This window comes from Solenopsis invicta, chromosome 16 (genome assembly GCF_016802725.1).
Source record: "Solenopsis invicta isolate M01_SB chromosome 16, UNIL_Sinv_3.0, whole genome shotgun sequence".
NCBI classification, from domain to species: domain Eukaryota; kingdom Metazoa; phylum Arthropoda; class Insecta; order Hymenoptera; family Formicidae; genus Solenopsis; species Solenopsis invicta.
In genome coordinates this window covers 5,910,380-5,932,472 of record NC_052679.1, presented here as the reverse complement: position 1 = coordinate 5,932,472, position 22,093 = coordinate 5,910,380, and the positions used below count along the sequence as shown (strand labels likewise).

At 34.3% G+C, this 22,093-nt stretch overlaps 5 protein-coding genes and 2 long non-coding RNA genes across 12 annotated transcripts; 4 read left to right on the top strand and 3 right to left on the bottom strand.

The window, feature by feature from the left end:
- Positions 1-93: 93 nt before the first annotated feature.
- LOC105204790 (zinc finger protein 436) lies at positions 94-6,409 on the bottom strand. Of its 5 annotated transcripts, none has more exons than XM_011173987.3 (13): positions 6,287-6,409; positions 5,139-5,551; positions 4,877-5,061; positions 4,358-4,423; positions 4,211-4,273; positions 3,888-3,958; positions 3,601-3,757; positions 3,227-3,512; positions 2,861-2,963; positions 2,522-2,785; positions 1,782-2,103; positions 1,050-1,393; positions 94-964 (listed from the first exon to the last, which is right to left on the bottom strand). In XM_011173987.3, the coding sequence occupies exons 3-13, from the start codon at positions 4,899-4,901 to the stop codon at positions 722-724; spliced, it is 1,944 nt and encodes a 647-aa protein (XP_011172289.1). In that variant the 5' UTR covers positions 4,902-5,061; positions 5,139-5,551; positions 6,287-6,409; the 3' UTR covers positions 94-721. The 5 variants fall into 5 exon arrangements, with proteins under 5 accessions (XP_011172289.1, XP_011172290.1, XP_025993281.1 ...); XM_011173988.3 differs by having other exon boundaries at positions 4,877-5,045; XM_026137496.2 differs by having other exon boundaries at positions 4,877-5,040.
- Positions 6,410-6,418: 9 nt separating this feature from the next.
- On the top strand, positions 6,419-8,446 carry LOC105204789 (ataxin-7-like protein 3). Of its 2 annotated transcripts, none has more exons than XM_011173984.3 (3): positions 6,419-6,610; positions 6,995-7,243; positions 7,382-8,446. In XM_011173984.3, exons 2-3 carry the CDS (start codon positions 7,027-7,029, stop codon positions 8,203-8,205), a joined length of 1,041 nt encoding a protein of 346 aa, XP_011172286.1. In that variant the 5' UTR covers positions 6,419-6,610; positions 6,995-7,026; the 3' UTR covers positions 8,206-8,446. The 2 variants fall into 2 exon arrangements, with proteins under 2 accessions (XP_011172286.1, XP_011172287.1); XM_011173985.3 differs by having other exon boundaries at positions 6,475-6,610; positions 6,999-7,243.
- Positions 8,447-9,087: 641 nt separating this feature from the next.
- On the top strand, positions 9,088-11,397 carry LOC105204892 (CLIP domain-containing serine protease 14D). The gene is made up of 6 exons (XM_026137498.2): positions 9,088-9,182; positions 9,362-9,443; positions 9,801-10,038; positions 10,250-10,440; positions 10,541-10,639; positions 10,934-11,397. The coding sequence occupies exons 1-6, from the start codon at positions 9,135-9,137 to the stop codon at positions 11,254-11,256; spliced, it is 981 nt and encodes a 326-aa protein (XP_025993283.1). The 5' UTR covers positions 9,088-9,134; the 3' UTR covers positions 11,257-11,397.
- On the bottom strand, positions 11,337-13,218 carry LOC113004382. The gene is made up of 2 exons (XR_003268998.2): positions 13,062-13,218; positions 11,337-12,591 (listed from the first exon to the last, which is right to left on the bottom strand). It is a non-coding gene; the product is annotated as an uncharacterized LOC113004382 (long non-coding RNA).
- Positions 13,219-13,274: 56 nt separating this feature from the next.
- Positions 13,275-16,576, top strand: LOC105196739 (CLIP domain-containing serine protease 2). The gene is made up of 3 exons (XM_011162822.3): positions 13,275-13,485; positions 14,997-15,407; positions 15,533-16,576. The coding sequence occupies exons 1-3, from the start codon at positions 13,416-13,418 to the stop codon at positions 16,243-16,245; spliced, it is 1,194 nt and encodes a 397-aa protein (XP_011161124.1). The 5' UTR covers positions 13,275-13,415; the 3' UTR covers positions 16,246-16,576.
- Positions 16,577-16,691: 115 nt separating this feature from the next.
- On the bottom strand, positions 16,692-19,746 carry LOC120359738. The gene is made up of 2 exons (XR_005576519.1): positions 19,097-19,746; positions 16,692-18,769 (listed from the first exon to the last, which is right to left on the bottom strand). It is a non-coding gene; the product is annotated as an uncharacterized LOC120359738 (long non-coding RNA).
- LOC105194356 (serine protease grass-like) lies at positions 17,945-21,784 on the top strand. The gene is made up of 5 exons (XM_026137517.2): positions 17,945-18,155; positions 18,578-18,747; positions 19,667-20,144; positions 20,323-20,591; positions 20,946-21,784. The coding sequence occupies exons 1-5, from the start codon at positions 18,104-18,106 to the stop codon at positions 21,285-21,287; spliced, it is 1,311 nt and encodes a 436-aa protein (XP_025993302.2). The 5' UTR covers positions 17,945-18,103; the 3' UTR covers positions 21,288-21,784.
- The last annotated feature ends 309 nt before the right edge of the window (positions 21,785-22,093 follow it).

Here is a 22,093-nt window from a genome sequence, read left to right as displayed (position 1 = left end):
TGACGTAACTCGGACGGTAACCATAGAGACGTCGCGGCGAAATAATGCGCGGGCAAAACAAAATTGACGGACTTAAACTCAGTTCGTTTTTCTTTTTTTTTTTTTTATGACAAACTTGTGTACTTTATTCACCTATGTCCACATAAAATGTAAAGTATATACATATATATATGTATGTGTGTTTGCGTATGCATACGTGCACGTATCATATGAATCTCGTTTGTACAATCAATCTCTGATCTGATAATAATCCTTAAAAAATACTCAAAAAGATATGTATTATAAACTATAGAATTTGATGCAATGATTGATAACTTACCTCTCTAAAACTTGAAAATTTTCACAAACCTATCAATATTTCCCGATTATATCTTTCTACAATTTATATCCCAGACAACAGTTTCAAATCAGGATTTTATACATGCTTTTCTTTTTCACGATACCTGTCAACGTCTTTGCGCAGCTTTTTTATTATGTCTGCGTAACAACTAACGTTAAAAATAAAAAGCGTGTATAATAGAATACATGCCCAGGTCATGAAACTTCTTAAAGACACATTTCCAATAATCTTAAAAAAAACGTCTTAATGACCTGATTTTAGACTATGTGTTATCTGGGATAGATTCATTTATTTATTCTTTTTTAAGTTTGTATAAAATTCTGAAACATTCATAAAAACCTTGTTTCTTGTATAAGAATGTTTCTTATAATCCTTCTGTTCTTAATCCGAATTAGATACTTCTAAGACGTGGAGAATGACATCGTCCACCGTTTTTGTTGACAAAAGAGACTTGACCGTATCATCGTTCACTGTGTCGACGACAACGGTGAACAAGAGCTTTACGTTTTGTCGTAGCCTCTCAGTGAGTATCATGCTGCTTTCTGCTGTTATCGGCTCGTGGCCGCATCTTCTAATCACGGCCTCGAGGATGTCTTGTGTCGGAGTTTCCGGCCAACCGAACAACTGTCAGTGTCAGAATTAAATCAGTAAGTTAGTCTAATTTAAAAAATAATATAACAAAGTTAAATATTAAACTACAAAATTATACCTGCAACGTTTCCTCGTCGATAAGTATTCTCAAGAGATCTCTGATAGCATTTAACAATTCGACGGAGGAGAGTCTTCTTGATTCGCCGGTCTTCATCTTGGCGGCAGCCATCGACGCAATGTTGTACAATTGTGTTTGCAAATGCTTCTTCTCGACCTCATTCATCACGTCCTCCAACAGCTCTCGATGCCTTGCTCGAATGTGCCGCATCAGGCAGTCTTGCCGAATGAACACTCTGTTGCATTCGACGCACGACTGGGGTGGTTCGCGTCTGTGGGTGTTGAGGTGAGCCTGCAACGATGATTTCGCCGAAAAAGCTTTCGGACACTTGTCGCATTTGAATGCTGAAACATAATGCAAAAAGAAAAATTTATATATAATTAATACAACAAATAAAATGTGTGTAATAATTCTCTTTTGTAATATGAATATTATAGTGATCGTGGCGCAGAGAGTCGTGCGTCTGTTCTCTGTGCCAAAGATCCGGATTCAAATCCCGCTGATTATAAATATCTGATTTTATTCGATCGCTCGCGGAAAACAATGGCAAACCACCGAGAGTATCTTGCCAAGAGAACCCCTTTAAATTAGACCGTTCACAACCGGCGTTTAAACTGTAAATCCTGTATATCTGTGTAAATTGTAAAGAGCGCACATCACAGAAATACATTGGAAAGTCATTACGCTTGGACAACAGCTAAGAATTAGAAAGAGAATGTAAATATTATTTACGTTTAATGCCAGTGTGTAATAGTCTGTGTTTCACCAAGTCCTCTCTTCGCGTGAAACCCTTATCGCAGACGTCACACGAGAATGGAATTGCTCCTTCATGTACGAATTTCTTGTGGATATTCAAACGCGCTTTCCGATTAAACGCCTTGCCGCACACATCACAATAGAAACCATTCTCTCCGGTATGATGGAACACATGTGCTCTTAATTGCGCTGCCTGTATAAACGATTTGCCACAATACTGACATACGTGCGGTTTCTCGCCCGTATGGGTCCGTTGATGACGATTCAATGTTTCGCGAGCGGCAAATTTCCTCTGACACTGAAAACACATTCTTGTTGTAATATATTCATATAAGAAGAATTTTTTATGAAAAATACACCCAACTACTGTCCGAAATAATATTCAAATAAATGTTAACTCTCAAATTATAAATTTAATTGAGAGTTAACACTCATTTAAGTATCATTTCGTGAAGATTAGTTGGGTTTATTTTTCGTAAGGGATTAACGAGAATTGATTAGTCTCGTAAAATATAAACATGTAATTTGGAAACATCTTTACTTTAATATAGTTTATGCACGATTAAAAACTTACAGCAATTTTTTTCCATCCATACCGCTAGCTTGTAATATAAATCGATGCAAGAAAAGTTAGTATTATTATATATTTAATTATCGCTCAGAACGAACACGTAATATAAAGGTGTAAATGCTTCAACTATGTAGGAAATACTTACATATTTACACTCAAACGGCTTTTCCCCGGTATGTACACGGCGATGCTTTTTCAATGCGAGCGGTGATAGGAATGTCTTCGGGCATAAATCGCATTGGACCGGTCGTTCTCCCGTGTGCATGCGTTCGTGCACCAACAACTGTTGGTTCGTAAAGAATTCCTTCGGACAATATTTGCACTTCTTTTTTTGTCTCTGGGGTGTTCCCGCATGAGTACGTAAGTGTTCCCGCAAATTGTCTTTACGCGTAAAATCTTTCTTGCAAACCTACATCGTTCACGATTATTATTATTCCAGAATCGCCAATATTTTAAAGAATTATTAATGGATAATTATACTTACTTGGCAACTGAACGTATTAAGTATGTTACCGTGACAACCAGACTGCATTATATGCCGATTTAAGTGATAGCTCCGAGAGAAGTAAGTGTCGCAAGGCTCACATCTAAAGTATAATGTAAAGTTTAAAAATAGTAACAATTAATAAAAAGGGCACAATGACGTTACAGAATATCATTGTGAATATCATTTTTTCATTAATTACTCTACAATTTTTTCTGGGAAATTATATTGTAGAGTTAAAACTTTAAAATATTTTTATATTCACATTAAAATGATTTCAATCAATGTAGTGCTATACTTTACGTAAATACGATGAGCAATAATTGAAACTATTTAAGTGTAATAAATTATTACATATAAACATACTTGAAAATTTTACGATCTCCGTGTGTCGTGTAACGATGCTTATTCAAAGCTTTCTTATCGCGAAAAGAAGAGCCGCATTCGTTGCATGTGCACGATTCGCACTTCCAGTGTATGACTATATCGTGTCTATCTAGAGATGCCTTTTTCTTGAAACTGAGGTCACAATGTGAACACTTGTACTCTCCGCCGCTGTGTGCTGTCTTTAAGTCTTCCGCACAACAATGACACTGCGTTTCAGGCACAGGCTTGATGACAGGTTTTTCATTATTATTCTTTTGATTCGAATCTAAAAGTACATCTGACTGTAAGATCCTTCAAGATCCTTCATGATATGGAACTGAATATACAATCTTGTTCTGTACACAACCACATACCTTCAGTATTAAAATCTAAACGTAAAGGATCAGGATCATCCTCATCCTCATCCTCATTCTCATCCTCTTCTGAATCGTAATTTGTCAAATCATCAAGCCCAATAATATTGGTTGAGTCATCTTCTTCTCTGCACACATCTACGTGCTTCTGCAACATCTGTCTCAGAATTACGAAAAAGAAATCATTAATATAAACGAAAAGCATAAGAAAGTGTCGAATATGTAATACACAAACTTAAAGAAATAAATAAATATAAGTAAAAAAATAAATAAATAAAACAACTTACATCCTCTGATTGAAAAATACGATGACATGTCACACATTGATAATCAGTTACAATCGAAATAACTAGATCATCTGTTAACAAAGTAAAAAAAAAATGATAACAAACAGAACGAAAACAGTGAGAGGTAAAGTGTAAAATCAAAACTATAAATAAAAAACTTACAAGTTACTACATGAATATATTTAGAGGTATATACACAAGACATTTCTCAAAATTTAGTTTTACAAACAGTTGTGAAAAGCAAATCCAATTAAAGATTACAGTATTAAATTTTGAGATATCTTTAACATATGTATGTCGAAATATAATCAAAATATAATTACCTTTCTCACTGTCAGTGGCTGATGTATTAGCCACAACTATATCTCCCTGTGAGATATCCCCATCTGCAAAAACAGGATATTCATGTTATTTTACATAATTAGAACTATTATGATATTAATCGCTTTATTTTTGAATAATCAAATTACCAAACAAGATCTCTGTAGCTTCATCAATAAACGTGTCTTCGGTGCACTCCTTAATCTTCACTATCTCTGCAAGATTTGTTAAACTTTTTATAAAAGAAAACAATTCTTAAACATAAATTATATGAATACAGACTATCATTTCAATAAAATATTTTTAATATGTAATATTTTACCTGTGTAATTTTAATTTCTATATTAATTTACTCACTAGTTGGACTGTTTTCATACATGTGTAATTTTTCAATCAAAATTATCTATTAGATGTATAAAATGTAGATACTACATAAAAATAAATAATATACTATGATTGCATAAATTACATATAAGAAGCTACGCCCAAGTTATCTCTTCACATTTTTCGATTTATTCATTTACTCGATGGACAATTTAAAGGAAAATAAAAATTTTGTGGTCTACCACACAGAATGCAATTTGCAAATGATTTCTTCATTTCACGAAGTCACACGACAGACTGTCCTACATCTTACATTTGAAGGAATCCAAGCTAACTTTACTCACCTATCTCCTGCGCTACTTCTGCCATTGTGTCACGTAGTGATTTCTGTCTCCAGGACGTTTCCTTTTTCAACCGTTCAAAAAGTATCGTCTTCGGGTAGATCAGCCTTTCCTTACTTGCTGTTTCCGTTCCACATCACAAACATCTGCAAGCCATACGCAACGTCCTAAACTTCAAGAGTTTGCACCTTAAAGATGGATACTTAAGTAGGATGGTATCCGACAACCTCGAGCTCTCATCCGAGAGATCCATGCAGATATTTACCTGAAAAAGGGAGAGCGAGCAAATGCTGTTTGCCCCTGAAGGAACAGGCCCTTTCATCAGTTCCGACGCCACGCAAAATGGCCTACATCAAGGGGCGCGTCATCGTCGTCATCTTCCTCCTCCTTCAGCTCCTCCACGCACCTGCCGCTTCGTGCGTTCTCTTCCTTGAATAATCTCGTCGTCGCTGAAAATAACGCGACTTGATCTCCCTCGGGACTCGGCGATGATTAAATGGTGACGCAGCCTAATCAATCCGATAGATCGGAGCAGATCGGAGCAGATCGGAGCAAGAAACTGGCAATGCGCAACAAGTAACAATTTGTTGCTTTTGGTTGCTTTCAGAGCTTGCTCAGTCGCTATTGGGCGCTACTGGGTTGCGCACGTTAGAATCCCTAGACGCAGAGTCTGGATATCTGAAACAAAGCCATTGGTTCACATTCGTAAGCTCCTCAAATGGACAAGTTTCATCAATTTATTTTACATTCTAGCCGAAAGTGGAGCTCTGTCAAAAGTTTGAGGCCATTTAAGATGGAAAAGGCTCCTCAAAATATATATAAATGTACAAGCGATCGACTGTGTGCTATATAATCACATACATACAACATGAGCTGTATTCGAAAACATCATCCAAGTGCCTCCACATATCGTCTTATCCTTATTGTTCTCTGAATGTTAAAAAAAGATAAGCTGATACAAGAATGTATTCTGATGACGTTTCCGAACGTGGTGATAATTCACTAGATGTTGACCAATGACAACCAATGCTCACTTTTATAATTTTCATCCAAGTTATGTTACACAGGGCCGACTCAGCAATCAGCCTGATCAGCTGATTAAATTTAACAATAATCACCTGCAAACTTAAACCTGATTTTAACCATCTCTAATTTTTTAATTATTTTAATTAAAAATTACTTAATTATTAATTAAAAGTATTGTATTTTACATAAATAAATTTAAATTTGTAAAAAATAGACAAGAAAAAGAAAATAATACAATCAATTTTAAGTTTTACAATTATAATTGTTAAATTTAATTGGTCGATCAAGCTTAATAATCGGCCTACCGACGTTTTAATGCAGCTTTTATAGAACAAAGTTGCATTTGCACATAATGCGATTGATCAATAGATGAATTAAAAAACTCACCTATGCAATATAGAGTATAGGAAAGCATTTTAAATGCAAAAGATATTTTGGAGTAGTGTACACTGTACACCGTGGTGGTAGCCCTTACAACCCTAATACCGGCCGAACACGTGACGATCGGACACGAATACTGTCACGCAGGTGTCGTCCGTAACCAAGAAGGAGCAGATGACCGGAGCGGTGTCGGATATTCGCGTTGGCCACGATCCGCATCTTTTCTTCGCGGAAAACCAAAACAACGAGGATTATTCGATTGCTCATCCGCTCTGGTGGTGCTCCCCTGGCTCGCTCTGCGTCAGTGATTCGCCGTTTCTTCCTTTCTAGGTTAGAGCCTCGTTCGTCATATACCGGGTGTCTCACGAGTATCGGCGAATATCTTAATGATGTCTTGTCGACCGACGCTCCGCATAAACACCTTTGAGAAGAATTAATTTTATTAATGTTTTTAAATTATTTTTTATTACTGTTATTACTTGTTATAATTTTATTATTATTATTATTATCAAAATTACCAGTGTAGAAAGGATGAGAAGTTTTAGTGTTATTGCTTGAACATTATATATACATAGAAAATAAATTAAATTTTAAATGCACGATTGTTTATAATCTCATGATTCCACTGTCAAGCTTTTCCAATATCTTCACTCTGCTAATTTGATGAATAAAAACTGGCTTGATCGGTTACCTCATATATTTTTCTACTCCAAGATAGAAACAAGTCACTCGATCCTGGAATCAGGATGTCAGTGACTGAAGAGAAGATCCAGGAGCTGAATCGAGATTTCCTGGACTACATGGGCAAACCAGAGAATGTCGAAAGAGCCACAAAAGACATTTACGAGGAATTGTTAGATGAGGTTCTGATGGGTTTCGTCTTTGATGTACACCGCACAATTAAGACTGGCACTTGCGACGTCGAGGAAGGCATTTCCGATGACAAGTGCTATGCCATTGTCGGTATGTAGAGACGTAATAAATTTTCCTTCATATTAAAGGGAGTGCCATTTGAATGCAGTGATTGGGAAGATGGAAAATTTATAAGTCTACATGCAGAACAAATGTTTTCCTACAAATTTCTTTCGTTCTTTGTTTTAGATTCGCCTGGTTTAGACGTATTCGGCCAGCATCCGATGAAGAAATCCCAGGAGTGCAACTGTCCGAATTGCGAACGTGGAGTTGCAGCTTGCAGATTCGCTACTCATCTGGCAAAGTGCATGGGCATGGGCAGAAACAGCTCGCGTATCGCGTCGCTACGAATCGCGAACAATTCCAAAGACATGAACACTTATGGCGGTGTGTTAAGCGACGACGACGACGACGTGGACTGGAGTCTGACGAACGATAGCGGCAACAAACGCAAACGTCCGCGCAAGGATCGCAATGGCATGAGCAAGCGATCGGGCAAGCAGCAGAAGCAACAGGGTAGTGCTGGCGCCAGCGGTAGCGGTTCACAGAGGAATGGCGAGACCACTACCGTCGTCGGCGGTGAGCACAACGTGCACAGTAGCAACGAAAGCTCACCATTAAATTACGACAATATGTCGCTCATGGATAAACGGGCGTTGCTCACGCAAATCTGCGGCGTCGTATCTGAACATACAAAGAAGCTGTGCACCAGATCGATACGTTGTCCCCAGCACACTGACGAACAGCGTAGGGAAGTACGTGCCAATTTGGAGTCCAACGGTCAGGACAATTTGCACGTCGATGTGGACACATACGAGGAGAACGACGGCCAAAATCTGCGGGACACATTGACGAGATGGGACCGGGAGGGTTCGAGTCACTCCAGCCCGGCCGACTCGGCCTCAACTACGTCGACCTCGTCGATCAGTCGAAAACGAGAGACCAAATCCAAAGGCAAGGGAAAAGCCTCGTCGAAACGTGATCGCGGTTCTCCGATCTCGCAGGGGGACTGAGGAGCGGAGAGTCGATCCGGGACTGTTTCTCGGTCCGGGAGCGTTCCTCCGTCCAGGCTCACTCCTCGGCGGCAGAGAAATATTGTACGATAATGTTCCTAATGGTTGTACATAGATTGAAGGAAGAACTGTTCTTCCAAAAATGACTGCGAAGTTTGCGTAATACTTAATTTTAAATATTACTCACGGCGTCTTTTGTAATTATTATTTTTAAGAAAATAAATACCAACGAATTACAAAACGAGATATAATTAAAATACCATATTTCACCTAAACATCCTGTTTGGTCTCCCAAATATTGTAAAACTTGATATATTTTTAAAAAATTCCATTATTTGACAAATTTTTTTTAATTCCTGCATTTCTGATAATTATGAGAATAATTTCAAAAGAGCATATTGTAAAAAAGGAGAGGAGAAAATTGTGAAAATAGACACGGCATATATTCTCCTGCACAGTAGAATTGTACAACTGAAAATTGCGAGTTTGTCATTGCTGCATCGTGTGACTCGTACGATAAATATTAATTTATGCATTTATACCCGATAATTCCTCTGAATTTGTATATTACAATACATTACAATTTAAAAATCATTAGTAAAATTTTGTCATAAAATATCAAATTACTTTACTTTTTGTAAGAAATATTTAAATACATAATTGTTATTTTTTTTTACTCTTCGTAAAAAATAATATGATATACCAGTAACATCTTGAAAAACAATTCTTATTTTGCATTTTATTTAAAATGTACTTCAAACGTGTACGATGGATAGTAAACGTCATGTACCAGAGTTACAGCAGGCAGATTATAAAGATCTATCGACTAAGCCATAATGCAATTCGATACGGTGGAGATAAGGTGACGGGCGCATAGAAGATTAACGAATTAAGCGATACCGTAGTCCGAATGGAACACTTGACGGAGAATGAGGATTCTAGTGCATAACTCGTGCATAATGCTACTACGATTTACGGTAAGAACAGTGATTCATAAATACTGTACAATGACAAAACATAAAATAAAAATAATATAAAAGATATCAATGTAATTGTGTAAAATATTGCAAAGAAAAATGAACAAAAAAATAGCTTTTTAAAACTGCATAATTATAAAATTAGTTCTTACTTGATTGCTTGCTTGCCTGCTTTCCAGCTTTCAGGCGGGATGCGATATTTATTGCCTTGTATGCTTGTACTCTTGTGCAATGCATCTATAACGTTCTCTGATTCTCTGCGTAAGTCTTCCATAATCTAAAATATCAGAATAAAAATATGTGAGATAATATAAATTAAATTGTACGTTATGTAAATAAAAGTAATTCAAGTTTCGTGAACATTTAAAGTAAATTTCTTTTTAAATAGAATTTGCAAAAGAATCAAATACATTGTCTAACAAAATACGTATTGCTTAAGTACGAATAATTTTCCAAAAATATTTTAAACATATAGAATTGTTATTAGTATTTTTAAATGTAAACATAAAATTTATAGTAAATCTTCCGGAATAATAAGTTTTTTTATCGAGAAATTCTCTACTAACAAAATTTCTACTAAAAACATGATGCTACAGTAAATTTAATAATTTATCGTAGTCGATGTAACGAAACATCCTAGCTGGTCACTGTTGGAGCACAACAAATGTGGAAATTCCAACAGCGATCGCATTATTGGTGGTAAGAACGCAAGCCTTGGCGCGTATCCTTGGATAGCGAGAATAGGATACAGCATGTCTAATACTGATAACGCATTAAGCTACAGATGTGGCGGCACAATTATCAATCCACAATACGTAGTCACGGCTGCCCACTGTGTAGCAAATCTACCCCAAAAGTACGTGCAAATATATATATAATTAAAAAAAGAAAGTAACAAGATTTTAGCGGTATATCATCAAGTATACGCAGTGTCCGATCAAAGTCATTACTCTTGATTTTTAAGATGAGAAAAAATAAAAAGAGTATTTCTTTATTAAACTATATTAATTTAAAATAGACGATTTCGCAGTTTCTTGTTACTTAACATACATGGAGATATATTCAAGTTTTAAGGTCGGTGGCATCCGGTTGGGCGAACACAACATTCTGACTGATCCCGACTGCGAGAAGGGATATTGCGCGGAGCCGGTGCAAGATTATTTGCCCGAGTCGATAGTCGTCCACGAGAATTACAACACCCCTTTGTATAAGCATGATGTAGCCATAATACGGTTGAACAAGCCAATAGTTTACAATGGTAAGTTCATTAATTGATTTTTATCTTACCAACTCCAATTAATTCAATTCTTGGTTCACGAAAGAAAATCTGCTTTTTTTTCTTTGCAATTTATACACAGAGCATGTGAGACCGATTTGCATGATGAGCGGTGATCTCCTCAAAAAGAACTTCATCGGAGAGATAGCGGAAGTCGCTGGTTGGGGAATTTATAATATCAGTAAGGAGTTTAAGCTACTTTAAACTAATAAGTATTTAAACTTTATTTGCACACTTCGTACCTTTCTTATATATCATAATAGATAAAATTCATTCCAAAATCAAAGTTTCCATCATTTTATTTTTTCATTTTTTTCCATTGACTGCTCCAAAGATCAAAACGTATTTTGAAAAATAATGTCTGTTCTTGGGTTTACGTTAAATCGATTAGCCTCATGTTTGCCATCATACTTTTTGTTTGAATCCCGAATCTACAGATTTTAGCGAGATGTTTAAGTTGTCTTATTATCGGTAGATGATCCGAAGCCTAGCACACTCCTGCAGACGGTTAAACTGCCGATCGTCGAGATGGATAGGTGCGCGATAGCTTTCAAGAGATCTGCAAACGTGTCAGAGAATCAGCAGATGTGCGTGGGCGGTGTCCCGGGTCAAGATTCCTGTGGCGGTGACAGTGGCGGGCCCCTGATGAAAGTGGAGAGCCTCAGAGGGCCTCCTAAGTACTACCTCGTTGGCATAGTCTCTTTCGGTGCAAAATCCTGCGGCGCCTCCAAGACACCTGGCGTGTACAGCAAGGTCGCCACGTACACTACGTGGATCTTGGACAACATGCTCCCGTGAAGATATTCGTCTTTAATAGTGGAAAAAGAAAAAAGAAATAAAATTATAGTCGAGATATTGACAAAGAATTTCACATCTAATTTTACTTTAAAAACACATTCCTTCTTTTATTTAGAATAGTTAACATCAGAATCTCGTAATTATTACGAATGCTTGATTTCATATTATTCATAATATGAATAATATGAAAGGTAAATCTAATAAATGTACATTATTACGCATTAAGGAAAATTTGTAACTGAAATAGAAAAAATTGTAAAGATAAAGATCATTAAATGGGAACTCAAACAAAGTCGCAGGATTTTCCCATGTCTCGCATCCGACCACTCGTGGAAATAATTATCTCGTAAATCTGATTGTAAAATTCAAATCCAGTAAGAAATTTGTAATTTCGTGGAACTTCATTAATATTCTATAATATTCTATGTTTATTTATTCGTTCGTGGAAGTAATTAGTTAACAAAAACACGTGGAAATTAATTCAATTCAATTAGAATTTTGATTGAATTCAAAATTCTAATTGAATTTTGAATTCAATCAAAATTCTAATTGAAACATATATCCAAATTAACTTGAGCGAACTTATATTTATTCAAATCGATTTCATAAGAATGTCATCGCAGCATCTGATGTTTTCGCGAGATTACGTGTAATGTATGACATGTTATTAAACAGTCGGAGCAATCGGGGTGTCCCCGCTTCGCTTGGCCAAATCTAGATTGCGTCGGTTACACACGCAATATCGAGCTGTTTTCCACATTTGTTGAAGATTGAATCACTTTTCCACGGAAGCGTACCAACAATCGCTCACAACTGCAGCAATTAAATATTAAATAGTAACAGTAGTGTCTTCCGTGAATTTTTAAAATACATAATAATTTGTTTCCTTTTTTTATTATGTACAATTTAGAATGGAAGTTTTAAGTCATAGGGTCTAATGTATCGTTTTTCGAACAGAACAAACTTTTGCAATTACTATTTCATTTAATTTATTGTTCATATATGCTTCGAGTGCTTCGTATGAATTATTAGATAACGTTAAGATACTATGCATATTAAAATAATCGAACCGCTACAGTCAATCGAAGGCTATTAATGACCTCTTAAGATTAATTGATAAAGCACGTATTTACTTACATTAATTTCACAATTCTACAACTGAAAGATCAATTTTTCACGTTCTATTTCTTCATGCTCAAGATTCATGACGTCACCTTTCTTGAATCTATAGTCTCCTCTATAGAATAATTTTCATGTAATATACATACGGAAGGAAGAAGGGAAACCCCGGCTTACAGGATCATACTTGAAGAGGAAAGTAGACCTTTCAGAAGACTGGAATTTTCCAAAATATACAATATTTTATAACGCTAAATTTACGATAACTTAACTAGAATAAATTATAAATATTAAATAATGTAATAATGTAATGATATAAATATGAGAAGTGTATACATTCTATTTGTTAAATTACACACACACACACACACATATATATATATATATATATATATATATATATATATAAATTTACTTTTAAGAAAATATACTACTAGCAAAAGAGCTAGAAAAAGCAACAAAAAATTGCCACTAGTATTATAATTGTATAAAGATATTATGGCAGTTATAATATATTAATGTAACATATATGTAATATATATGTATATTATATAGATCATTATATAGTATATAATGATATAATCATAAGACATGTAATAAAATGTTACAAATAATATTTAATATAATCTAATGTATAATTTATTTAATTATCAATGTGTAGAATTTTATAGTAAATAAAAACTTACTCAAAATATAGTTCTAGAAAAAATTTTGCTTCACAATTCTACTTTCTTTCCTCATTCTATAAAAAATTCATTTCTGGTTTTATCAGGATTACAGAAATAGAAATTTTTCTCGACAGTCCGCCCCTGTTAATTAGCTTGATGCGAAGCATATATGACAGCGGTGGTGGGGACAGTTGTTGACCCTGGATCTGGTTATTCTATCATGAATACTATCGTCAGTTGATGTCCTGATCTTCGGCAAAGCTGCCATAAAACAGAAGGAGCTGCCGAGATCGAGCGAGTCCTCGTTGTCAAAGTGTGCTGCGACCATCTCTGAGTACACGAATAAAAATAACAAAGTTCAATAATTCGTCGATGATGTCAATATCAATTTTTCTGCTGTTTTTCAAGTTTCTGGTGCTGCTGATTGTCAGTATCGATGCACGTAAGTTAATTCTTTATACTGTACGAGAAATAACATCAATGTAAATTTGGAGACAGATTGAAGCCTAATTAAATCTAATTTATTCATCCTCTCTTTCGCGTTCTAAAAACTGTAAAATATATATTATAAAGATATTTATGGTAGTTTTCACATTCTTTAAATTTCTTGTAGACATTCGAATTTATATGTTCTTTCTGTTACTTGTATTTTAAAAAAAAGATAAGTTTGCAAAGACAACTTGAATTAGTTCACTAAGGTTATCATGATGATTCAACTGATTCAACACAATAAGTTAGCTTATGTGCAAATAAATAACGTTAAAGAAAAATAGGAATATATTCAATAAATAATTTGTATGCAATGTTAGATACTTTAGCACATGAATTTTCTTTATAAAAGTGTAATCATAGTTATTTTTTTTTTTTCATCGAGAGACACTCCTGAGATTTCAACTTTTAATAATAATAAGCTTGTTATTATAACATAATTTTCAATGTTTAATGTAACTTCTGATAATAATTGTATTGCAATTGTATTTTCCTAGATAATTATACTTTAATTATATTTTCTTAGTTATTATTTTTTTATTATCTAAATTTCTTTTTTATTTGTGATGCATAATAAAAAAAAAAAACAAAAAAATTTATCTATCAAACTAAATAACATCAGAAACTGTTAAAATACATCTAAGGTTTCGAATCGTACTTGAAATTTAGTTTCATCAATTAAAGCTTAATCATCGCAAAACACGATTATCTCGATTTAGCGACATTATTAGTTATCAATCTATAACACGCTTCCAAGAACTCAAAGTCAGATGCCACGCTGATTTCTCGTTGCATCCCCCCCCCTCTCTCTCTCTCTCTCTTTCTCTCTCTCAAATTGTATTTTGCATTACGTCAGTGTATTAACGGCAAGCGTCAAGAATCAGGAAATGAGTATAATTAACGCGTTTCAGCTTTATTTGCAACACTTTGATAGAGAGATCCCTGAATTATACATATTTCTCATTATCTATTACAATAGTTTATATTATATATTAATGTATATTTGTATCATCAATAATCCATATAACACATTTAATTTTGTATAATATTTATAATATCATATAGTATTGAATAAGAAGATATCATCGTATAAAAAGATTTTATAAAGATTCTGATATGGAAAAATATACTGACCAGTTTCGAATGCAGCAAACTGGAAATTCTTCTGGTGAATAATATTTTAAATGCTAGACGAATAGCGAGGAGTAAAAAACATTGCATGTATTATTACAACGATGCTATTATGTAAAGTCATTATTTTTCAATTCAAGAAAGTTGTTTTATGCAAATCACTAAATCAAAAAAATCGCGCGATTTCTCCTTTAAAAAATCATTTTAATTTACTATTAAAAAATTAAGATTGAATATGGAATATAAAAGTATTTCACTCGCATTTTTAAAATTAATAATGTGATAATTATTCTCAATAATACCTTTCTTCCTGATGTCTCATTCTTATCCCAGAACGCCAAAACTCGCGGACGGATTGTACGGTCGACGGCCAAATGGGCTCGTGTATAATCGCACGTGACTGCATATTCGTGTCCAACATTGTGAAACAGTCACGGGAGCAGGCGATCACTTATTTGAGACGCAATCATTGCGGCTTCGAGGGCTCGAATCCGAAGGTGTGCTGTATTAATAGCGCGAATATCGATACCCGTCCGGGCGGCCATGCGACAAATCCGGGGACTACACAAAGCTGGTACTCTGAACCAACTACCCCGCAGTCTGTTGATAATACCCAGATAGATCTGACGAACAATCCATTACTGCCAAACGACTGTGGCAATGACCTGTCGCAGAGAATCCTTGGCGGTGAACGCACTGAGCTCGACGAGTTCGCCTGGATGGCACTGTTGGAATATCAAAAACGTGAGCAAAAGAAAATTAATTATAAATTATACATAAATTCTTAAACTATCATATATCTTACGATTCAATGTAAATTATATTAATAAAGATCCACATTGTTAAATATCTTTTAAATGATATTACAGCCAATGGCAGAGCAACGGCATGCGGAGGAGTCTTAATCAGTAAACGTTATGTCCTCACTGCCGCTCATTGCATCAAAGGCAAGGACTTACCAACCAATTGGCGCCTGACCAGCGTTCGCCTGGGCGAATACAACACCGACACCGAAACGGACTGCATACAGGATAGCGAGACCACTGAAGTGTGTGCTGACGATCCAATAACCGTAGGAGTGGAAGAGCAAATTGCCCATGAGGAGTACCGGCCGTTATCGCGAGATCAACGTTATGATATTGCGCTGCTGCGTCTCAGCCGCGATGTGACGTCCACCAGATTTGTCAAGCCCATTTGCCTGCCGACCAATGCGTCGTTGGGCCACAAGCTCTACGTAGCTGGCTGGGGCAAGACGGAAACCCGTTCAGCTTCGAATATTAAACTGAAGTTAGCACTGCCTTTGGCGGATAAGGACCAGTGTACTCAAACCTATGGCAACGCCGGTGTCGAACTGGGTTACGGACAGATCTGCGCGGGTGGCCAGAAAGGCAAAGACTCGTGCCGGGGTGACTCAGGTGGGCCTCTGATGGCTGTCGAGAGGTATCCTGATGGTACCGGCAAGTGGGCCACCGTGGGTGTTGTATCATTTGGACCATCGCCTTGTGGCATGCAGGGATGGCCTGGTGTGTACACGAGAGTGATAGACTTCGTCCCCTGGATTCTTAGCAAATTAAAACCGTGAAGAGAGACATTATATATGAAGAAAGTCATCTTGATCGTTGCTTGTAGACGACTTTTTTGAGAAATGCGTAGAGTTACATAAATCATTACTTCCGTAGTCTGACTTGCATCCTCTAGAATTAATTAGCCCTGCAATGATTCATTTATGTATTAATTAAAATAAAAATATTATATATTAATAATTTTATAGAAATTTCTTTGAAAACATTAATAAACAGAATTCGAAAAAATACACACATATACTGAAAATTTCAAATTGTGATAAATAAGTTACGCATATTATTAATGAGATGAGAAATGAGATTCACATGATATAATGTAATAATAACTGTATATATATGTATTATTCTTTATGTTCTCTATACATATACAAAAGATCCATGACTATACTCAATAGTAATAAGAAAAAATGTACAGTTATGTGACAATAATTACTCATTTTACCTGTACTCATAATGATTTTATAGTAATACAATCAGATATTTTATTCAAATAAAGTGCAATAAATTTAGAATAAAAGTCATAACATTAACTGAGCATAAAGAAGTGGATCATAAAAAATGTTAGTTTATAAGAATGACAATGTGTAAAAAACTATTTTTAACATTAAAAAAAAATGAAAATTTCTTCTCAATCTTGAATTAATAACTATCCTTCTCTTTTTTCAACACGCTATTCTTTCTTTTCTCTTATTTTAACAATCTTTTTTTAAAATGTTTTAAATAATTTTTTAAATAATTCCGTTTTATTTGAAATAATATTCAACATTTACATTATCTTTCTTATATATCGTTACATTACTTATATTACTTTCTTTATTTTTATCCTTGTTTTTTCATAATGTGATTATCTTAATTATAATATGATGCTTGATGCGCGTCACATAAGATTTAAAATTTTCGAGAAACATATTGACTATCAATAAATCGCAACGTTGCTTGCGCAACATTATAATACTTATCCACATTTTTAACTGTTTATATAATAATATAAAAAACAAATCAATTTTCTGAAAATTAAAATTACTTTTGAGAAAAACATAAAATCACAAATCGTCGGATCGCAAAATTATGTGATCGACGATAATGTTGTTAGACATTCGCATTTTACTTGCCCCTGGGGTTATCAATGTGCGCGAGTTATTGTGGAATTTGACTTATCGCTATGATGTTACAGTAGTCTACGCCAAGCAATTTCGAAAAACACAAAGGAATGTAACATAACTGCGCTAGAAAGAATAAGTAATTAATTAACATTATTAAATTTCTAAATATTACACATTCTGTATTTTAAGAAAAAGAGAAATAATCGATGCAACAGTCAACAACACGCACAACGCTTTTGTGTGAGCATAATCAAACAGCAATGTTTCTGGGAAATTCTTTTAATAATTACAAAAATCATGATATCGACAAATTTTAGAAATTTACGAAAGCTGTCTAATAAAAATTGTGCAATTCTTTCTAGTTGAAGATCGATTCTGAATTTATCAGAAGCACGTAATTCAAAAGAAAAATTTATTCTCTATAAGCACGTAATTATTTTCATAAAAGATGGCAAAATTCTTTCTCAAAAAAGCTTTCAAATTTTCGAACATGTATCGTGTGATACAACTTTAATCAGTAACGAATCACAGCTATCATAATAAACCGTTATGAATTATCCCCACCAAATCAACGGATTTAGTACAGCCTCCAAGCAACTGAACAGCTTAGTCGATTAGAGACTCGCGAAATAGGAAGAACTCCGACTTGCCCCGATCCATGAGAGAAAGAAAGAGAGAGAGAGAAGAGGAAAAAAAACAGCTATTTCAAAATTGATTAACAAAGAGTTTCTTTCTGACATCACAAATAAACACCATGTTCATCAGTTTGTTGGTCCTTTTTGTCGGTCTATCAACAATCAATGCACGTGAGTAACTTATTAAACATCAATTCGTTGCATGGGCATTTACATCCAAAAATGGATACTTATTTGATCTTTCTTCCTTTGTAAGAAAATTCTACAGAGGAGTATTTCTTCATTAAACCTTTTGAAAAACGTGCACTTATTATAAAAAGTAAGGATAAATTAGACACAATTCATTAATATGTTTAAAACCAAATACATTTATCTAACCCTGATTGTACATTTATATCGAGGTTTTTCAAATAAATGCTCGAGTTGAGATATTACAAATTATTTGAACATTTCAAACATAATATGTGTATGTCTGAAAATTGGTATACCAGATACATTCTAAAACTTATCCAACTTCAATAAAATTTGAATTTTTCGTTTAGAAAACTATTACCTAATAAATATTGATTAAAATAAATGATTTATTCTTACAGAATATGGGTGCTCAGATAGGAGTGCTATTTGCATCAACATCCACAACTGTTCGGAGATTACAACCATCTTGAGAAATGCCGCAAGACCACTATCACCACAGGTACAGCAGATCCTTAGGGAATTACATTGTGGCTTCGAGGGCAATGTCCCGAAAGTTTGTTGCAAGCAGGTAATAGATTTCAACCTATTAACTTATAAAAAATATTAACTTATAGCTAATTAATTCATTAAGAATAACATTAATAAAGTACAATTAAATAATATGTGGTATAATTCAAAATTTTTGTATAATTCGAGAAAAAGAATTAAATTTAATATGACTTAAAGTTAACTTAAAAATTAAACTAAAAAAAGTTAGAAAATAAGAGATTCTACAATTAAAATTTGTAAATATTAAAAACCACACATTTTTCACGAATATATTATTGTAACAATGTTATATTAATGATTTTGCTTCTCTATTTGTTTTCAATATATTGCCGACTTTTTAAATACTAAAATGTTAAAAGATTACTTACTCGATCGGCAAAAAGAAAGATTAATTACTGATTTTCGTCAAGGATCCAGATTAATCTGTTTCAAATGATTCCTTATCATTTTTCACGCGTGTTCATGATATATCAAATTATACATAGATTGCATCGCTGCTGCAAATTAATAGTCATAAAATAATTTTAAAATAGGTTCCTGCATCTTTGATTTTTTGTTTTATTTTTTTTGTACTAACAAGACATCAATTGAAGCTTCATACTCGCTAAAATCTGAAAATCTAAAATGTTCTAATATACTACAAAATGTTACCCATGAAATCAGAGATTTAATCAAATTCCTTGTTTTTATCTTAATAAAAAATTTTCCGAAGCAATAAAAATAGTTGTACATTTAACACTTCACATTTCTAAAAATTTTTAAAAAATATTAATTCGTGAACGTGCATTTGTAATTTGAATTATTACGAGAACATATTTTGATATTTACAGAATATAATAAAATTCTCTTATAATTTATAATTCTTACTTTTGTATAAAAATAATTTAATTCAAGATGTGGTTTTGCCATATTTTCTCATGTTAAATATTAATTTTTAGCAACAAGTAACACACACGATGACATCGACGACGACGCCGACACCGACGCCGACGCCGACACCGACGCCGACGCCGACGCCGACGACGACGACGACGACCACGACGACCACGATGTCGCCGACGCCGACAACGTTGACTACGATGATGCCGACGATGACGACGACGACGATGACGACGACGACGACGACGATGGCGGCAATGACAATAACAACAGCAGCCCCAAATTCAGAAGATATTACAGATCCACCGGATGTGACAAATCATCCGAATCTGCATCTTTTGGATCACCAAAACTGCGGGCACTTTTTTGCGGATGGATTATTCGGCAACAAAGCAAGAATCTTCCAGTATCCATGGATGGCATTGATCGCATATGAAAGCAACATACCCCTGAATCCGCAGTTTCTTTGTAGTGGCACAGTCATCTCCTCGCGCTACATCCTCACTGCTGCTCACTGCATTACGTCACTCCCAGGAAGTAAGGAACTCATACGTTGCTGTAAATGCTGCAAAAATTTAAAAAATTTAAGCTTAAAAAGAAAAAAAAATTTAATTTAAAAATTAAATTTGAATGAGATATTTTAAAGCGTTCACAGGTTTGAGTTTCATTCTTGTAATTAGCATAAAATTATTTAATCCGAATCATTGTTCTCCAGCTCTCAGACTAAAAGGCGTCAGGGTAGGAGATCACGACATAAGCACGGAACATGACTGTGAGTACTTCAATGGGATGAAGGACATATGCGCTGAAAAGTATCAAGATTTCGGCGTGGATAATTTTTACTTCCATCCGGGATACACGACAACAGAGTTAAAAAATGACATCGGGCTTATCAGGTTGAATGATAGCATAGACTTCTCATCTGAAAATGTCAAGCCCATTTGTTTACCTTTGAGTACTGCGGCGAAAGTAAATATTAGAAGGGTGAGAATAATTAATGTACTTTCTTTTCATTCAATTCACCCAGTCTGAAAGTATCATAAAGAAAGAATCAATCAAAAAGAGTTTTCATTTATACTGTTTCAAAGTATTCAAATATGTTACTAACTTGACAATAACTAGAAAAAGTAATTTTTAAATAACACTATTTTCCTTTCTTCTTTCTTTTTTTTCAAGTTAAAATATTTCATAACTTTGTCTCTTTAAACCAAATCTTTAATCCATCAAATTATTACAAATATTGTCTATAGCTTTTAAAAAAATTTGTTTTGATTCAAAATTATCTCTCTTTCTTCATAAAGATAAATTCGCCTTTATTTCAAATTTTTCGATTAACAGGCTCTGGTGACAGGCTGGCATCTAGCAGATGGGCGCAACACATACCTTCAACAAGAAAGACAGCTGGTGGTTTCTACCGAGCAGTGTAAAGAGATATATAACCAGTCCAAGTATCAAATCTGGTATAAACAACTATGCGCTGGTGGTCGAATAAACGACACCTGTTTGGGCGATGGAGGCAGTCCTCTGCAAATGCCTGGTACATACGGCACGTCAGTGCGTATGATCCAGCAAGGTATAGTCAGCTATGGAGCAACGTCATGTGGCGTCGCGGGCATCCCTGATGTTTACACCAGAGTCGCCTATTACATGGACTGGATCCTCAACACTATGACAGATTAAAATGTAACTGAAACGTTAGGACGCAAGATTCTCATATGTTTAAAATTGGAAAGTAGAATTCAATTAATCAACATGAAATAGACTAGAATTAAAAAAATTATATTTAATTGGTCAAATTCTAATCTACAATTCATAATCTTCAATCACCAATATATAGAGTTTAATACAGATTTAATAAAATTTGCGATTGCTCTCTCACAAAAAATCGCGAAACACTTTTTAGTTAAAAATCTATCTGTTTTTATCTTAAAAGCATGTATTTAAAAAAAAAAAAAAGAGTTGACCACTCTCAACACTTTGGATCATAGACCTGCAGCGTACAGAGCATATACACAAAAATCACAGACTTCGTTTCTTGGATTCTTAATTTAAATTATGGAATCTTAATTTAAATTTGAAGTCAACAGAGACATTATCTACGAAGAAAATTTTGATTATTGTTCGAAGACGACTTTTGTAAGAAAGGCACCGAGTTAAAATATATTATCGTACATTAATGTGCTTCCGCAGTCTGATTTGTATTCTCTAGAATTAATTAGCTCTGTAGAGCTTTATTTATATGACAATAAAGTAAAATATTATACATTAATAATTTTATAGAAATGTTTTTGGAAACATTAGTAAATAGAATACGGCAAAACACATACCCAATGAGCAGACAATATTTTTTAAATGTTTTTAAATAAAATTTTCTTTTAAAAATTTAATCAATTTCCTAGTAAGTCCATCCATTTTTGAAAAAAATGTAGCATAACTGAAGCGCAAAATTACGTTATCGATGATTAAGTTGTTTGATATTTGCATCT